This window comes from Dipodomys ordii, unplaced genomic scaffold (assembly GCF_000151885.1).
Source record: "Dipodomys ordii isolate 6190 unplaced genomic scaffold, Dord_2.0 Scaffold85, whole genome shotgun sequence".
Taxonomy (NCBI): Eukaryota; Metazoa; Chordata; class Mammalia; order Rodentia; family Heteromyidae; genus Dipodomys; species Dipodomys ordii.
The window spans coordinates 5,425,360-5,443,161 of record NW_012267301.1 but is presented as its reverse complement, the minus strand read 5'-3'; the positions used below and the strand labels follow the sequence as shown (position 1 = coordinate 5,443,161).

Sequence of the window (17,802 nt, the reverse complement as noted above, 5' to 3'; positions counted from 1 at the left end):
TAATAAGTGTAAAACACTTTAAAATATGCCAGGTAGAGCATTATGCACAATAGCCAAAAAATAGAATGAATTATTCAACACCTAAGAGCAGATAAATGGATAAACAGTGATAAGAAACAAGTGCTGTCATATGTGAGAATATAGAATAGCTGTGAAGACATAACACCAAGGAAAAGAAGCCAAATGCAAAAAAAACTATGTATCACACACAGTTCATTCATATGAAATATAAACAGGAAAAACTACAGAGGGAAAACAGATTAGTGGCTGCCAGAGAGTAGGGACAGTGGGGAGAATAAGGATTGACTTTTGACAAGGCAGAGATATCTTTTGCAGATGATGGGAAAGTTCTGGAACCAGGTAGTTGCGAGGATTATATCATACTATGGTGTTATTTGTATTCTACCACAACTGACACAGAAAAGCACCTACCATATAGTAAAATCTTAATTTTTATTTTTCATCCTGAATCCCTTCTTAAGACTTTGCTTTCTCTACTTGTAAAGTGAAGGGATGGGATCAAATTGAAGTTTGATGTTTGTATAGATATCAAGTGCTTACTTTCTGCTTCCTCTGGCTTGAAGAGGTCCAGGGCCCCTCTGAGAACTCATTTTGGAAGCTGTCATTACTTTTTCCACTCAGTCTATTTGAGCACCTGAGAGATCTGTTGATGCCTGAAAAGAATCTCAAAGTAGATGCTCAGTAAATGTCTAATGGACTTAGGAATGCATAGAAGAGTAAATGAATGAAAAACTAAATGGACAGCCATAGGCTCTCACTGAATTCCTATGGTAGACCTAACCCTGGCTCAGTTTCTGAAATGTAGGCAAGTATCCCCAGGAGTTTGCACATATCTGCCAAAGAGCAAGCAACTCTTCCTCCCTTCCCCCTGTAAGCTCTTAACAATATTTGCTAAACAAGCCACTGCTTCAGCTCACAAACCACATATTTAATGTGGACATCTTAGGCAGGAGCTTTTCATTCTTCTCCATTCCATCCATTCATTTAATAATGTCACATCTGGTTTACAAGGCCCAGAGGATTTCTTTCCCTGTTACCTCTTTGCAGCTATGGGCTGTTTACTATCTTTCTTCCTTTCCCTCCTCTCTTTTTTTCTAGCATTACAGCAAAGACGTATGTTCAACTTGACCTTCTCCTTCCTAATCACTCGGACTTCCTTTATTTGTTTCTCTCCCACTGTAATTTCCCGGTTATCCTCTTCAACCACCCCCTTTCTCCTGTCTTTGTACTTCAGTTTGATGCCTTGCCTCTACTGTGTAAATCTGCATTCTCTAAATATTTTGCATGGTTCACTTCTTGGATGTGAGATGTGTTTTTCTTTTCTTTTTTTCCCCCAAATTTCCTCCTGCAGTCTCAAGTATTGAGAGAAATCAGGGTTTTTTTTTTAATTCATTCATTTAATTCATTTAAGTAGCTGTACAAAAGCAGTTTATGAATACAGTGTGTCTGGATCAATGTTACCCCTTTCAACATTCTCACCCACCCCTCCATACCTACCCCTTCCCTCCCTTTTCTTAGTTTTTGGATATGTATTGAATTTTTTGTCATTTAACAAAGCAGTTTATGTATAAGATGCATCTTAACCTGTGCCATGCTTCAACATTTTCACCCCCCTTTGACCTACACCTTTCCCTTAATTTTGTGGTATTTACAATGAATTTTTACTGTATTCTTCCTCCTTCCCCTCTTCATTTATCTACCCCTCTCCTCTTGGCCGCAACCCCATTTCCTGGGACTTATTTTGTTGAGCTTTGACTTAGAATTTCTAAAGAATTAGACTATTTGAGGTCTCCATAGAGTCTATTATAATTACACTTTAGTTACGTCATTTATAACCATCTGCATATCACCTTGTATGTTTACTTACAGAATTATGGCACATTCTAGCTACCACAAAGGAGAGAAACCACACAACTTGTATTTCTCTAGGTCTGGCTTACTTCATTTAATAGGATTTTTTTACAAGTCTTTCCATTTCTTTACAAATGGTACAATATCATGCTCTCTGATGATATATAAACAAAATTCCATTGTGTATGTATATACCACATTCCAAACATGCTCACTGTAGCATGATTTACCATACCCAAGATTTGGAATCAGCCGAGATGCCCCTCAGTAGATGAATAGATCAAGAAAATGTGTAACCAGTATTCCTATGCCTTCAAATCCTTCAGATTATCTGGCTTAGTTACCATGTTTACTTCAAATTTCTGAAGCTTTTCATTGAAAAATTGCTATAGATTACTCTGTGTCTCACAGCAGTGTGAGCATATGCATGTGTGTGTGTGTGTGTGTGTGTGTGTGTGTGTGTGCGCACATGCACACACCTTCAACATCTTATAGTTAAGAAAAGTACATAGGTTGGCAAATTACTCATGGCACACTACTCAATTATTGTAAATAGAGTCTTCTTGACATATAGTTGCCCACACTTACTTTCTGTCTATGGCTATTTTTCTATCCACAGTTGAGTGGTTATAAGAAATACGTTATAGCCTGCAACATCTTAAACATTTACTAGTATGCTCTTTATAAACAATGTTTACAGACTTTTGTTCTAGATAAATGAGAGACATCTCATCTGCCAAACTCTCTGCTGACAGTATACATAGTCGGATAAACTGCTTTCATTTCAAATCCCACATACTCATTTCAAACTTTTAGTTCTCCTTCCATAACCACACTAAAATATTCCCTAAGTGTACCAATCCCTGTCTTCAAGATGCTTCCTCGGTAGTGTGGAGAGAAAAAACTCTAACTCAATAAATTCTTCCCTCCGTAACATATTTATAAGGTATCATCATTCAACAATTGTACATTTTTCCTTCTTGCACAATATCCATTTAGCACATAACCTTCCATTGCATTAGCTGTATTTGTTACTGCTTAAGTATCTGGATACAGGATTATTACCCATAGGAAAAGAACCTCTCCCTAGCCCTCTGCCAATTCAACATGAGCATTGCCTCTGTTCTGTTTAGATGGAATTTAGCTTCTTGGAAATAAACCAAGTGTAAGGTCCATTCCTGGACGGCGAACAGACCTCACCCAGTACCTGCGTTACCTAGGCAACTGGGACACCTGGAAGAGGTCACATCCGCATCCGCTGAGGTCACATCTTAACCTGATGTGGCCACACCTTTCTCCCACCTGACCCCACTTCCCTTTACCTGGACACACCCTTCCGCACCCCCTACCCTATATAAGGCCTAAACCGCGGCCAGACCGCCCCTTTTCCTTTGCCAGCCGCGTGGAGTGCCAACCTTGCCTGGTCCCAGCAGGTCTATTGAATAAACCCCTTACCTGAATACCACGTGCATGGTGCAGTTCTTACTCGGCTACCTCTTTTTAAAAACCTAACACCAAGTAACTCTTCCTTTGGTGAACATCATCTAGAATGGAGGTGTGTGGGATTCAGCATTATGTGGACCTACTTGGGCCCCATCTCCAGCACTATCCTTTGAATCCTAGCAGTCCATCTTGGGTTCCTTTTAACCAGGGTGATTGACCAGTGACTAATAAAATGTAACAGGAGGAATATGGTTAAAGGAGCTTATTTGTGTAAGGTCCGCCCCTGGATGGCAAACAGACTCCACCCTCCTCGCAGCAAAGTCTCCACCCAGTACCTGCGTTACCTAGGCAACTGGGACACCTGGAAGAGGTCACATCTGCATCCACTGAGGTCACATCTGAATTTGATGTGGCCACACCTTTCCCCGCCCATACCCTACATAAGGCCTAGCCCAGGCCCAGACGCTCTCTTGCTCTTCTTTTCTGCTCTCACTCTCTCTCTTGCTCTTGCTCTTCTTTTCTGCTCTCTCTCTCTTGCTCTTGCTCTTGCTGCTCTATTCTTGCTCTCTCTGTTCTATTCTAGCTCTCTCTCTGTTCTTTTCTTGCTCTCTCTCTTTCCCAGCCACGTGGAGTGCCAACCTTGCCTGGTCCCAGCAGGTCTACCCCTTACCTGAATACCACGTGAGTGCTACTGTTCTTACCCCTCTCTCTGCTCTTTTCTGGCTCTTTTCTCTCTCTCTTTCCTCTCTTCCCAGATCTCTCTCATTCCCAGGCCTTTCCCAGCCACGTGGAGTGCCAACCTTGCCTGGTCCCAGCAGGTCTACTGAATAAACCTACCCCTTACCTGAATACCACGTGCATGCTGGTGCAGTTCTTACTCGGCTACCTCTTTTTAAAAACCTAACAATTTGTATGTATGAAAATAAACAACAAAATCTGTTGAAATTATATTAAGAAGAGGGAGTGGCCTGGAGGACTGTAATAGATGGAGGAAAGTTGACCAAGATACATTATATACATGTATGGAAAACAGCACCACAAGACTCCTTCCCTTATACTACTAATGGATGCTAATAAATAAAAAAAGATGTACCATCACATATTTGGGCACATGTTCCTCATCTATGTCTCTCTCCACTTGTACCTCTTCTTGCTCTATCTGCTAGCCACATTTCTGGACCTCATAGCTTCTGATGTTTTCCTTGACCAATTTAGCTAGTGTGTTCACCTGGTGGACTTGGCCAAATTCTGCTTCCTTGATCTGATTCAAATTTCTACTTTTAGACATGTATTTTGCCAGTAATGAGATTTTAACTTACTGTCTTGCACTTGGTAGGAAGGCACTCTACTCTTTGAGTCACATCCCCAGCCCTTTTTGCTTTAGTTACTTTGGTTTTTTTGAGGTTGCTTATTTTGTCTAGGGATGGCCTCAACCATATTTTTCATGAGTTGTCTCCTGAATAGTTGGGAATATAGGCTACCACTATCACACCCTGACCCTAGATGTGTTATTTCCAACAATCCTCTTAATCAACCCAGTGCAACTACTGGATCCCATTCATCTAATGTTTATCCGCCTCCATATCACAGGAAAAGAAAACATAGTAACATAAAGAAAAGAATAGACAGTTGCCTTTGACCATTCCTATATGTATGACACTGGAACTCAAACAACCTCTCTGATCCTCAGTTTCTCATCTATAGGATGGGGATATTAATAACTATGTTGCAGAGTTGTCAGTCATGATATTAGAGTCACCATTGCCCTACATACTGAACTCTTCCTTAATTGCAATGTTCATTAAAACGTATCTCCTGGGTATCCTATTTGTGTCAGGGATGTTCAGAGAAAAGCAAAATTCTAAGAGTTTACAAAAGCTGAATTGATCACTTTGGCACAGAAAAATTCTGTTCCTTAAGTTAGATCTTCTCTTGCAACTTACATTTTCTTTTTCTTTTTATGTTTTTGTCTCTTGTTAAAATTTTAGTTGGATGTAATGGCAAAGGTTCTTCTTTTGTACCATTTTCTTTGTGTTCATCTACCAAGCTCCTGAGGATCTTGAATTTAACACACTATTTCCTGGATTGCACTCTTCTTTCTAATAGGAGTAACACACACACACACACACACACACACACACACACACACACACACACGAGGACTGTTCTGAAGGTACAGGTAAGAAGCACCCTTCCAATACTCAATATTCCTGCAGTACAAAAACAAGCAGGGCAGGAATATAGCTCAGTCGTAGAGTGTACATGAGGCCATAGGTTCAATACACAGCAGAGAGGAAGCGAGAGAACAAGGAGGAGGAAGAGGAGGAGGAGGAGGAAGAAGAGGTGGAAGAGGAGGTGGAAGAGGAGGAGTAGGAAAGACAAAGACAGGAGAAAATGAAGGGGAAAAAGGAAGGGAGGAGGGAGGGAAGAATGTAGGAGAGAGGGAAAGGGAAGGAAGTAGGAAGGGAGGGAAGGAAGAATGGAAGAATGGAAGGAAGGAAAGAAGGAAGGAAGGAAGGAGGGAAGGAGGGAGGGAGGAGGGAAGGGGAAGGGAAGGAGGGAGGGAAAGAAGGCAGGAAGGGAGAACATAGAAAATGACCATATGCAGAGATTTATAGAAATTTTACATTCACAAAGTATAATTAAATGAGTATATACAAAGATATTTCTAGAATGAGGTTTGGAAATTCTTATTATAACAGCAAAAGAAAAGAAAGTAGATGTAAAATCAAAAACATAAATATCCAATTGAAAGGAATTATTAATTAAATATGTGACACAAAATGAAGTGTCATATAGACATGTAAGTTGTGCTTTAGAAAACCTTTGGTGCTTTTTTTATTGTAAAGATGTTATACAGAGGGGTTACAGTTACATGAATAAGGTAATGAGTATATTTCTGGTGGAGCATTGTTAGCTCCTCCTTTGTTTTCCTTCTACTATCCCTTCTCTCACATACCTCCCCACTCCTCCCCCACCCTCCAAAGTTGTAAAGTTCATTTCCAACAGAGTGTTTGTGGGTATCATTGTTGTAATAGGTCATCCTGTGTCCTCATTACAGCATTTTGTTATTCCCCTTCCCCTCCACAAATTAGAGAAATGTATATACAAGATGTTGGGTACCAATATCAAATACAGCGACAACAGGGGATATACCACAGGGGGAAAGAACATACAAAAGAAACAAAAGAAAATCATATAGTACATTAAAAACAACAACAACAAAGGTTTTTAATGTTATCATAACTGAAGTTGAAGAAACTAGTTTCTGGTCTAGCATGTACTGGGAGCTAGAAGTCATCATTCCATTTTAACCACAAGAAGAAACCTGTGGATACTAAATAGTCAGTAATTCTTCATAGATCTGGCAAAAACATGTTGTATGTCAAACTGTCTACCCTCCCAAATAGGGACACATAGAGATAATCACAAATCCCCAAGCACAAACTTGCAAGGAGAAATTTCCATTCAAACACATGCTAGGAAAAGAAACTGAGGAATGAGTGTGTAGCATTCTGAGATGCAAATGCCTAGTGTCCTCCAGTCATAGATTAACTGCTCCCTAAAGGCTTTTTGAGTTGTACCTGCAGGAATTCTACCAAGTGAATATTGGAGAAAATTCCTTCCTGTTCCTGATAGGCAGAAGGAAAAGAAGCTATTTAGAAATGTACCAGGCATGTGTTCATTGTAACGGGGCCAGCCCGTTAGAGAAACTCCTTTGCCAGAACCCAACCTGCTAAAGTTTTAAGGGGGCTTAGCCATTCTTAACTGGGGATATTCAACCACAAACAGCTCCACATCCCAGAGGGGGAAGGGAAGTTACACAAGTCCAGTGCCCTCTAGCTGTGCTGTGCTAGTCCTTCCTGTAAATAAGGAAAGGAAAAAGGACTGGGGATTTCACCCCAGGGCTGAGACCAGATCTGAGGACTGTCTCACAAATCAGTTATTCCCACTCCTTATGACTGCATTACTGAATCATTTGCTCCAGTTTTTTCCACACTTTGGGATATCATATCCAGCGTTGAACAAGGAAAACTACAAAGCAAATAAACAGTGTGAAGCTAATGAACAGATAGCACAGTAACAGTCAGATATGGCAAGGAGCCTTATCTGTAGACAAGTGTACATAAGAATAGTATTTGATTGAGATGCTAAAAGAAAACAACTAAATGCTTATAATACTGACCAGAAAAAATTAATCTCTGGGCTGGCTCAGTGGTAGAGCCCTTGCCTTGCATGCCTGAGGCCCTGGGCTCGATTCCTCAGCACCACATAAGAGAAAAAAAAGCGGGAAAGTGGTGCTGTGGCTCAAGTAGTAGAGAGCTAGACTTGGGCTGAAGAGCTGAGGGACAGTGCCCAGGCCCAGAGTTCAGGCCCACGACCAGAAACCCCCCCCAAAAAAAATTAATCTCCAAATCAACTGCTGGTGGCTCACTTCTATAATCTTAGTTACTCAAGAGGCTGAGACCTGGAAGACTGTGGGTCTAAACTAGTCGAGGTAAAAAAATGTTTGTAAGACTCACATGTCTAAAATAACCATCTACAGATGTGGAGCACCAGCTATGAGCAACCAAAATAAGTGTGAAGCCCTGTGTTCAAACATCAGTACTGAAATAACAGTCATCATCATCATCATTGTCATCATCATCATTATCATCATCATCATTGTCATCATCATCTTCAAAAATGAAGGAGATATAATAGACTCAGAAAAAAAGAAAGACATTTTCATAAAGACCAACTTTTCATGAGATGATAAAAGAAGTACTCCATGGGTTTAGTGTTACAGTAATTGCTTAGTCTGCAAGAAGCCCTGGGTGTGACCTTCCTTCAGCACTGAATGAATAAATAAATAAATAATAAACAAATAAATTCCTTGAAAAAATCATAAAGAGAATAAAACTGACATAGGTCAGAAACTCAGATTTATGTGAAGAAAGAGTTTCAGAGGATTAACAAGCACAGGTAAAATAAATGTATTTTTATTCTTAGTAGCTCTAGTACAAAACTATTTTTCCAATTATACTAACAACATATTTGATTATGTATGAATAGAACATATGTATGTATGGTTGAACATAACTGAAATGAAATGAGATGTGTAATTACTATATTTAAAATGTAGAGAAAATGGATTCATACACAAGGCTAAATTAAGACTACAGAAGGCACAAAATGCAGAAGATAAAAATAAAAACATATCTCTAGTAAATTTGGTAACTATCCATCCTACTGTATTAGTAGTTATTTTGGTGACCAGACCACTTAAAAGAGATCATCAAAACAAACCCCCTAAAAGCTGTTGAATAATAGGGGATGGAGTAAGTAAGAGTAAGGGAAAGGGTCAGTGTGATTATTGTGTATGCATGTGTGGAAATACCATGTTAAAACCCCATTTAACAATTAAGATACACTTAAAATGAGTGACAAGAATGTAAAGAAAGAGGGCTGAGAGAATGGGAAGGGTGAACGTGGTCTCAATATTTTATGTACATGTGTAAAAATGGAACAATTTCATTTTCTGTTTGGTTTGGGAGACAAGGAGGGGATGAAGAAGAGGGACAGGAGTGAGTGAGTTTGATAAAGTTACATTATATGCATATATGGACATTTCCAAATGAAATCCTCTTGCAAAACTAACTGATGCCAATAAAGATGTGAAAAAAACAGATTGTCATTGGAAGAAAAAAGTTTTATCCAACTGTAGACTGCCTATCCCCAAAATCATTTAAACATAAGGCCACATATGGATTGAATAAAAAGGACTTCAGAAAGACATACTAAGATAATACTAATCAAAGCAAGCACACGAAGCAATATTCATTTCAGATAGGGCAGACCTTAGAGCATGGAAAGTTAACGAAGATAAAGACAGCTCTCCATACCAATAAAATAAATCAATTTTCAATCTGCAATCAAAAATACACGAATCAAAATACACGAGGCCAAAGCTGACAGAATAGCAAGAAGTATATGAGTTCACTATTGTTCACTACTGTAGATACAGTCATTTAGTACCTGGCAAGCCAATTATTGATAAGGACATGCTTAAACCAAACAGCCTTACCAATTGTTGGGACATGATTGAAACCTATAGATTATCCCATCTATCAACAAGGATTTTATATTCCTCTGAAACTCATGTGGAACACTTGCCATATTGTCCACAGACCAATTTCTGACTTTGAGGGCAGTAAAATTGTTCTGTAAGATATTACAATGGTAGATAAAATGTCATGGTGTGTTTGCTTAAATCCATAGAACTCACAACACCAAAATTGAATGCTACTGTGAGCTCTGGACTTTGATAACACATAGGAGTTTTAACTCTCCGGTGAGAGATGTTGCTAGGGAAGCTGATTGGTGTAATGGAGCACACTTAATTTTGCCGTAACCAAAAGCTACTCCAAAAATTGCTTGTTTGTTATATTTGCTTTAATGTGATGTGTTGGTACCTTCATGCAGCTATAACATATACTATAAACTGGATCTTATAAACAGTGAAACTTCATTTCTTACAATTCCTGGAAGTCTATCACCAAAGCAGATTTAGTGTCTCAAAGGCCTACAATATGATGCCTTCTCTTGTGGACAGGATATTCTTTCCTTTTTCTATTTCTTTATTTTCCTTCCTTCTTCTTTTCAGTTCTGTGGTTTGAACTCTTGATTGTTAAGCAGATATTCTACTCCTTGAACTACATCCTCAACAATTTTGGTTTTAGTTATCTAAGCAGGTACAGTCCTAAATATTTTGCCCAGTACCAGGCTGGACCTCCTATCTATGCTGCCTGGTAAGGGAGGTTTATCTGGAAATTCGTAAGAAAAGACAGGTTTGGGGGGGGGGTTGTAATGTTCATCTTATATATGATTGGTTCTTGTTTTTTTAAGGCAGGGTCTCATTATAATGTTTAGACGGATCCCATAATGCTTAGTTTTGCATAGTTCATCTTTGATTTTTCCAACATTTGGTTTGTTTGTACACCTGTATATCTGGGATTTACTCATTTGTTTTCAAATAAATGAATGAAGAGTAAATATCAGTTGTTAAAGGGACATTGGGAGACTCCTCAATACTAAGGTGCTTTTGTTTGTCACACCCATTGGTCCAACCCACAGATATATTCATAAAGAGTGAATATAGAACACTAACCAGTCCCTCAACTACATCCTCACCACAGGATTCTACAGCCTCAGCTTTTCTCTTAGGGACTCTTCAATAAAATGGCACATATCATGAAAGAACAAACTGACAGTGAATCCCAAAAGAACAGGGTGATGTGGTGAGAAAGAGAGAAAGAACAGGAGGAGGAAAAGGAAGAGAAGGAAGAAGAGGAATGTGCAAATCAGACAGAAGGGAATTAAAGTCTCCAGGCTGTATTGCAGGTTAAAGATTGGGCATGGACATTCAGACAGCTAACGTTATCCAACGTTGTTGGTGGGTTGTTTTTATTTCTGACTCTTCTCATTGTTTTTTGTAGAACTTAAACTGTCTTTGAAGTGCCATCTGATTCGTGTCCAGAGTAAGGATATGTTTTAACATTACATTTCCCTTTTAGCTTAAAATTATACATTTATATACCTAAATAGACTCTCAATTTTCCAGAAAATGGAGAACACAAATCATCTTCTCCTCTACCAGAGTCTCCATTCCTGGTAAGCCTTAGCTTCAAGTCTCCCAAGAACATTGCTCTAGGGATAGATAATGCCCGATAGAAATGAATCACAGAGAGAATCACTATGTAAGTACTTGACAGAAATGATCTCTGACAGCACTCTGGCTGCCTTAAACATTACAAGAGTCATCAGCAGAACCCAGTCTCCAGGGGCCATTATTCCAAGGGAACTCTGCCAATCACAACATTACTTAGAAGGTCCATTTTTTTGTGTTCCTCAAAAGCCATCTGTCAAACTCCATCAAAGTTTAAAAGGTTTCAAACACTCCTGTATAGTATAGAAACATACTCCTGGAGTCAATGTTAGCCTATGAATCAGATAAACAGGACCCTTTGCCGTGTGCTAACACATAGACTCCTTTGTCAGGGTAACCTTGATGAATTTATTACACTGCAGGGTATGGATGGATCTGAACAGGAAGAGCAGGGGCTTTACAATCTACAATTCTGCTTCCACTGTGCCGGGTAAGAAGTAGAACACTGTTCAGGATTATTTTGAAAACTTTTAACCTAAGATGTAAGAGACAACAAATGACCACAAGATAATGGTCACACATCTTATTTGGTTCAAATCCTCTCCCTCTATACCCATAGCCCAGGTTGGCTTCACAGAAATATCTTGCATAAAAGTGTTCCACATAGGAGCAGGGACTACAAAAACCTGACACGGCTGATGGAGCAATCAATAAACACATGTGATCATAATATTAGTACTTTGTTTTCACTGGATGACAAATGTTCTGCAGTCTCATTAACTTTTGACAGATTACATGTCCAAATTCTCCTCTTGCTAGTAAATTTCTGTTGCTAGGATAATTATGCAAATCATATAAATACATGCAAAGTATCTTGAGAAGTGCTGCACATACTTTTTACTTAGAATTGCTTTCTCTACACTACAGTCTCAACTATTGCCAGTAATATTTGTGAAGGCCAACTGTGGAGCACTTTGGCAATATGAAACCTATTATGATTGATATCTCAAACCTGGAAATGGGTTCTCAGAGTATACCTGACATTTGGTGTGTGTGTGTGTGTGTGTGTGTGTGTGTGTGTGTGTGTGTATGTGTGTGTGTGTATGTGTGTGTGTGTGTCCTGTACCAAGACTTGAATTCTGAGTCTTTTAGTTTTTCTATCCATGGCTGGTGCTCTACCACTTGAGCCATGCCTCCAGTTCTGGCTTTTTGCTAGCTAATTATAGATAATTAAGATAAGATTTGTCTGCTCTGGCTGGCTCGAAACCTCAATCCTCAGATATCAGCTTCTTGACTATCGAGGATTATAGATGTGAGCCACCAGTACCCAGCTTTGATTTTCTTATTTTATTCCACCGCTCAGTTTTGTGGTTTATCATCTCCATAATTTTTTAACTATACTCATTACCTTACAATAAGAGTTATAATTAGGTAAGCCAGAAACAAGGGATATTTTCATTTTATCAAGACATTAAAAGAAACAGCCAGGCGCTGGTGTCTCATGCCTGTAGTCCTAGCTACTCAAGAGGCTGAGCTGTAAGGATTGCAGTTCAAAGCCAGTCTGGGCAGGAAAGTCTGTGAGACTCTTATCTCCAATTAAGCACCAGAAAAATGGAAGTGGCACTGTGGCTCAAGTGGTAGAGCACTTGCCTTGACCTGAAGAGCTCAGGGACAGTGCCCAGGCCCAGAGTTCAAGACCCATGACCAAAAAATATAAGAAAAAAAAAAGACACTCTGGCTTCTGACTAATGAGTAACTAGGAAGAAAACATTTTTTTCAGCAACTGTTCTCATAGGCGGAGCCATTGGTCTCAAAGCTTTCCTGAGTCACAGGCTGATGGCAAGTTGGTAGATGATCTTCAGAGGTGATGAAGGAACTCTTGTCCTTGCTCTTCATTATGTCAACACATCTAGAGCTGACATGATGATTAAGCTGTATGACTCCCTATTTGCAAAGAGCATTGGCTCTGCAATTAGAAAAAAAATCAGAGTTTTATCTTCAGCTCCCCTCACTATCTATGAAATTTGGGAATAAATATTTCATCTCTGAGTTTCAGTTTTCTTTTCTGAATAATCTTTTTTTGGGGGAAATATATACAGGTATGTATATATATATATATATATATATATCATAAATACACAATGTCAAAGTATATATCTGTGATTGGCACATAGAAAGGGTTCACAGTGATACCTACCACCAGAGTAAGCAGATGAGAAAACTGGTGTTCAGGGTAGTATAATATCTGAGGATAGATGCAAGTGTGTGTCATCAAATAAAGGTTCAAAAGTATTATGAGAGAAAATAATCATGAGCTAAGACAGTGACAAATATAGATGAAAACAAGTTAAATCCTACAATTAAGTTATTCTTCGTTTTGACTTTGTCCTAAATGACAAAATCAGCATAGAATGGTCCATCATAGTTTGAATGCAGGGAGATTACCATGGAGACAGTAGTAAGACCCAAATACTTATTTATTAGGTATAATCTTGTATTGTGCAAGCATATGTTATGCTAAATCCAGAAAATTAAGGCGCTTAAACTACTTTGTTGTGGCCATATTCCATCTGGAGTGTCATGCTTAGTTCTAGGCACTGTATTCAGAAGAATATTTGCAAAACATAACTTGGAAAGGAAATCAGAGTGGTGAAATGCTTATAGGAGAGAGAGAATTGAGGAAGCTAAGAATAACCAAGGGATACTTAGAATTCAATAAATGCCATCAAACACATAAAGAACAATAAAATTATAGAGTAATAGTTACAATTAATACATACTGAGTACCTAGGTACAGATGAGAAACAGAGGCCCAACGAGTCTAAGTTACATATTTAAGTTACACAGGTAATAAGGACTAGGCCATCTCTCTCCCCAGTACTCCATTTCTAGATCTGGATGGGATATTAGGGCTCTCTGTTAATTATTTCTACCCTTATAGAAGGATTGTGGTAAGTTAGGTCCCCAATCTTTTCCTTTTTTATTTTTTTTTGGGGGGGTGGGCAGACCTGGGGCTTGAACTTAGGAGCTGGATGCTATCCCTGAGTTATTTTACTCAAGGCTAGTGCTCTACCATTTAAGCCACAGCTCCACTTCTGGCTTTAGGGTGGTTCATTGGAGATAAGAGTCTTCTGGACTTTCCTACTGTGGCTGGTTTTGAACCAGGATCCTCAGATCTCAGCCATTCTGAGTATATAGGATTACAGGCATGAGATACTGGTGTCCAGCTTTTCGCCAATCTTTTTGTTGTTGTTGCTGTTTTGTTTTTGTCAGTCGTGGAGCTTGAACTCTGGGCCTGGGCACTGTCCCTCAGCTCTTCAGCTCAAGGGTAGTGCTCTACCACTGGAGCCACAGCACCACTTCCAGTTTTCTGGTGGTTTATTGGAGATAAGAGTTTCATGGAGTTTTCCTGCCCAGGCTGGCTTTGAACTGCAATCCTCAGATTTCAGCCTCCTGAGTAGCTAGGATTACAGGTGTGAACTACTGGTACCCAGCCTTTTCTCCCATCTTTAACAGTTGAGTGTGGGCACAGGATTTGCTTTGTCCGGAAAAAAAAAAAGTGAGCTGACATCATACGTTCATTAGGGCAGTAAGAGTTTGTAACTTGCCACGTGCTCAGCTTGTCCCACTCAGATATGTAGAGATGAGACCTCCACCAATTTTGGATGAGGAGAGCTTCCCTGAAGACCCATGCTGGATAGATAAGTAGCAGAAGCAAGACACCATCATTGTTTCACTAAGCCACACAGGCTTGAGAGGGTGTTACTGTGGCATTACCAAACTTCTCAGACAGACATGGGGGAGGAGGGGGGAGGCAGCGGGGACGTACTTCAAATCTTTAAAGAATCTCCAAATAAGGAAAATCTTCCATTTTGAGTTCAAAGCTATGCATAATTTGTAGAAGCCATAGGTAGAAAGATTTGGTCTTATTTTCTCTGTCAAAAGAGGTTTTTCCAAAGTTGCTTTACCACAATGGCAGAGGCCAAGTGATCCACACGGGAAAGTGAGCGGCTTCACTAAGGAAGTTTAAGCAAACATTTACTGAGAATCCTCCATGTGCCAGGCATTCTAGGCACAAACATAAATCCAAACACACAGTCCCTGTGCTTAAGGAAATAATATCAAGTGCAGAACTAGATAACGTCTATGTTTTCCAGTCAAATGACAGATAATAACATAGGCTGGATGAGGAAGACAGCAAGCCTGAACTTACAAATAACCACATGGCACTAGAAATCCTGTAGATGCTTAGGTCGTATTATTATTTTTCAATTAGGAGCCAAAAGTATAGGGCTTGCAAGGGGAGGGAAATGGGAGAATTGCTGGGTTGAAAAGGAAGAACATTTTCCCTTTCTCTAGTTACCGTTGTTTTCTCTTGCAAACCAGGCTTATTATCTGGCTTACATCAGAGGTGTCCCAGAGAAGGGAATAGTCTGACTCACAGCAATTGTTTCTGACCTTTTCCATGGCTTCTGCCACTCCTCCCAGCCAGGAAGGGAGCCTTTCAGTACAGATCAAGTCAGACTTGAAGAGAGGCAATTACCTCTCTATATAGGGCTATTCTTCAGTTCAGAAACCAGCCACAGCCTTTCCAAAATATGAGGTGTTTCTTTTATTTTTTCCTAAAGGGTGTGTCAGTAGTGCTTTGAGGATTCCCATATTCAAAAAGGGATGTGAAAAAATCCTCAAATAAATGATTGACTCCAAAGAACACTCTACCACTGTGTCATAGATGGCACCTTACAGCAACCTTAACTCCAGCACCTCTTCTCCCGGGTGGAATCAGTAGTTACAAAGTTTGTTCTGTTAAACTTTTGAAAATTAAACAGAGGAGATAGAGGCTGTGCTTCTATTGGCTGGCTGCATTTCAATGGAAAACTAACTACGATCAGGATAAGCATGAACTGTAATCTTTCTGAGGCAGGCATTTCCATTTCAGGATATTATTCATGATGGTATTAGTGTGGAATAATATATGCTGATGGATTCTGCAGCCATTACCTAGACGAGGGAGACAGAGGGCATCTGATGTTTACTATGCCCCAGCTCGAAACCATCAGCTCTAACTTTGAGTCCCCCAGGCCTGCCCAGCTCTTGAATTTTCAGAATTATGACTCTGTTTTTTTTTTCTTCTATGAAACAAACACTTAAATCATCAGGATAAGCTGGATTTCCGTGCTATCCCTTCAGAATTACTCTACAAGACACACAGAGGGAAAAAAAAACTGGTTTGACACATGTAAGCACAGCAGGGCATTTGCAGCTCGTGCTAGCTTAATATGCACCCTTAATACCCTCGTCTATTTTCAAAAAAAATGACTTTTTTTTTTAGTAGAGACAGCTGGATCCCTGTGATACCCGGTCTTGTGCCAAATTATGTCCACAAATATACTCTCTCTCTCTTTCTCTCTACACACACACACACACACACACACACAGATGTGAAGTGAATGCCTTGCTAGGGGACAGGAGCAAGGCAGAGAGAGATTCGGGTGTTTAGGCTAGTGGATCCACACCCAAAAAAGTTTCAGGGACAGAATGATAGGAGAAACAGCCCATGAAGAGGACCCTATTTTCCCAGCATCAGTTTACCCTCTGCCCTGGTGACCTTGGGGCAGGGGTGGCGGGGTGGGAGGGGCTCAGGGGACAGGCTAGTGTGCTGTTGGTTACTTGGTGGGAGAGAAAGTCTGGAAACCGCTAAGCCTTCCCGAGCTGACTGGGCAGACACACCCACCCAGAACGAACAGTCCAGGGGTGCGGGGCAAGGGGGCAGGGGTTGGGATGAAGCGAGGGGGCAGGGGCGTCTGGGACCCTCGCAGTGCCACAGGGAGACGCTGCGGGGTCCATGGACGGCGCTTCTTTTCTTTCTTTTCTTTTTTTTTTTCTCCCTCCCTTCCCCTCCCCCCACGCTCCTCTTTGCAAAGTGAGCTCCAGAAAGTTGTCCAGGGCCTGGGCGGGCCAAGCTGAAGGGGTGGGGGGGGGGGGCGCGAGAAAGAGAGGGCGGAGAAGGCACCCCAGTCCCACAGCACCTTACCTGGTCCTTGGGACCTAGGTTCTGCAACACTTCCTTGCCGGTAGCAGTCCGGATCTCCACCCCGGCGGGCGCGGGCGGCGCGGGCGCGGGCTCCCGGCTCTCCTCCCGGCCTTGGCCCCTGCGCGCCACGGTCTCCGCTTCGTCCCCGGCCCGGCTGCCCGCGCCGCGGCCCTGGCTGCTCCGCGGCGTCTTGGCGCCCCGCTGCCCCACGCTCAGGGCATCGAAATCCAGCGTCTTGCTCTCGAAGGCGCCCTCCACGCTGCAGAACATGCCGCCGTACTTCTGCCGCGGGACCTGGTCGGTGGTGCCCGGCCTGGCCAGGTACACGGGCAGGTCGTCCTCGTGGGAGCTGTCCCAGCCCCTGCGCCCCGTGGCCATGGTGCCGGCGCCGCGGAGCCCCGCGGATTGCCTTCCCCGGAGTCGCGGAGGGCAGCGCCGCCGGCCGCGTGCGCCGAGCCACAGTGACTGGGGGCGGGAGGAGGCGCCTGAGCCCTGGCGCGCCAGAGGCGGCAGTGCTGCTCCGACTCCTGCCCGGCCCCCTGCCCAGCCGCCAGCCAGCGCGCCCGGAGCGCGTCCCCGGACGCTGGGCTGCACCCCCTGGCTCCTCGCAGGACCTCTTGCCCACCAACCGGGAGGAACCCCCACCTCCCAGCCCCCCCACCCCAGCCCCGAGTGGCCTCAAGGCTGATGCAGCGCGGGTGCTCGTGGCAACCCCAAAGCCAGAGTTAGGGCTGGCGCGCGCACGCGGGTTCCCTCACTCCCACGCCGCTCGGGTGTCTTAGAAACGCTCGCCTTCAGGACCTTG

General features: G+C 41.8%; 1 protein-coding gene across 1 annotated transcript in view; it reads right to left on the bottom strand.

Annotated features, from left to right (window-relative positions):
* The window catches only part of Dpysl3 (dihydropyrimidinase-like 3), a 115,752-nt gene extending 98,191 nt beyond the window's left edge, over positions 1-17,561 (bottom strand). Inside the window, exon 1 of the mRNA XM_013025580.1 lies at positions 16,998-17,561. Within this exon, the coding sequence (XP_012881034.1) occupies positions 16,998-17,375 (378 nt within the window). The 5' untranslated portion in view covers positions 17,376-17,561. The remainder of the gene's footprint in view (positions 1-16,997) is intronic.
* Between the last annotated feature and the right edge of the window lie 241 nt (positions 17,562-17,802).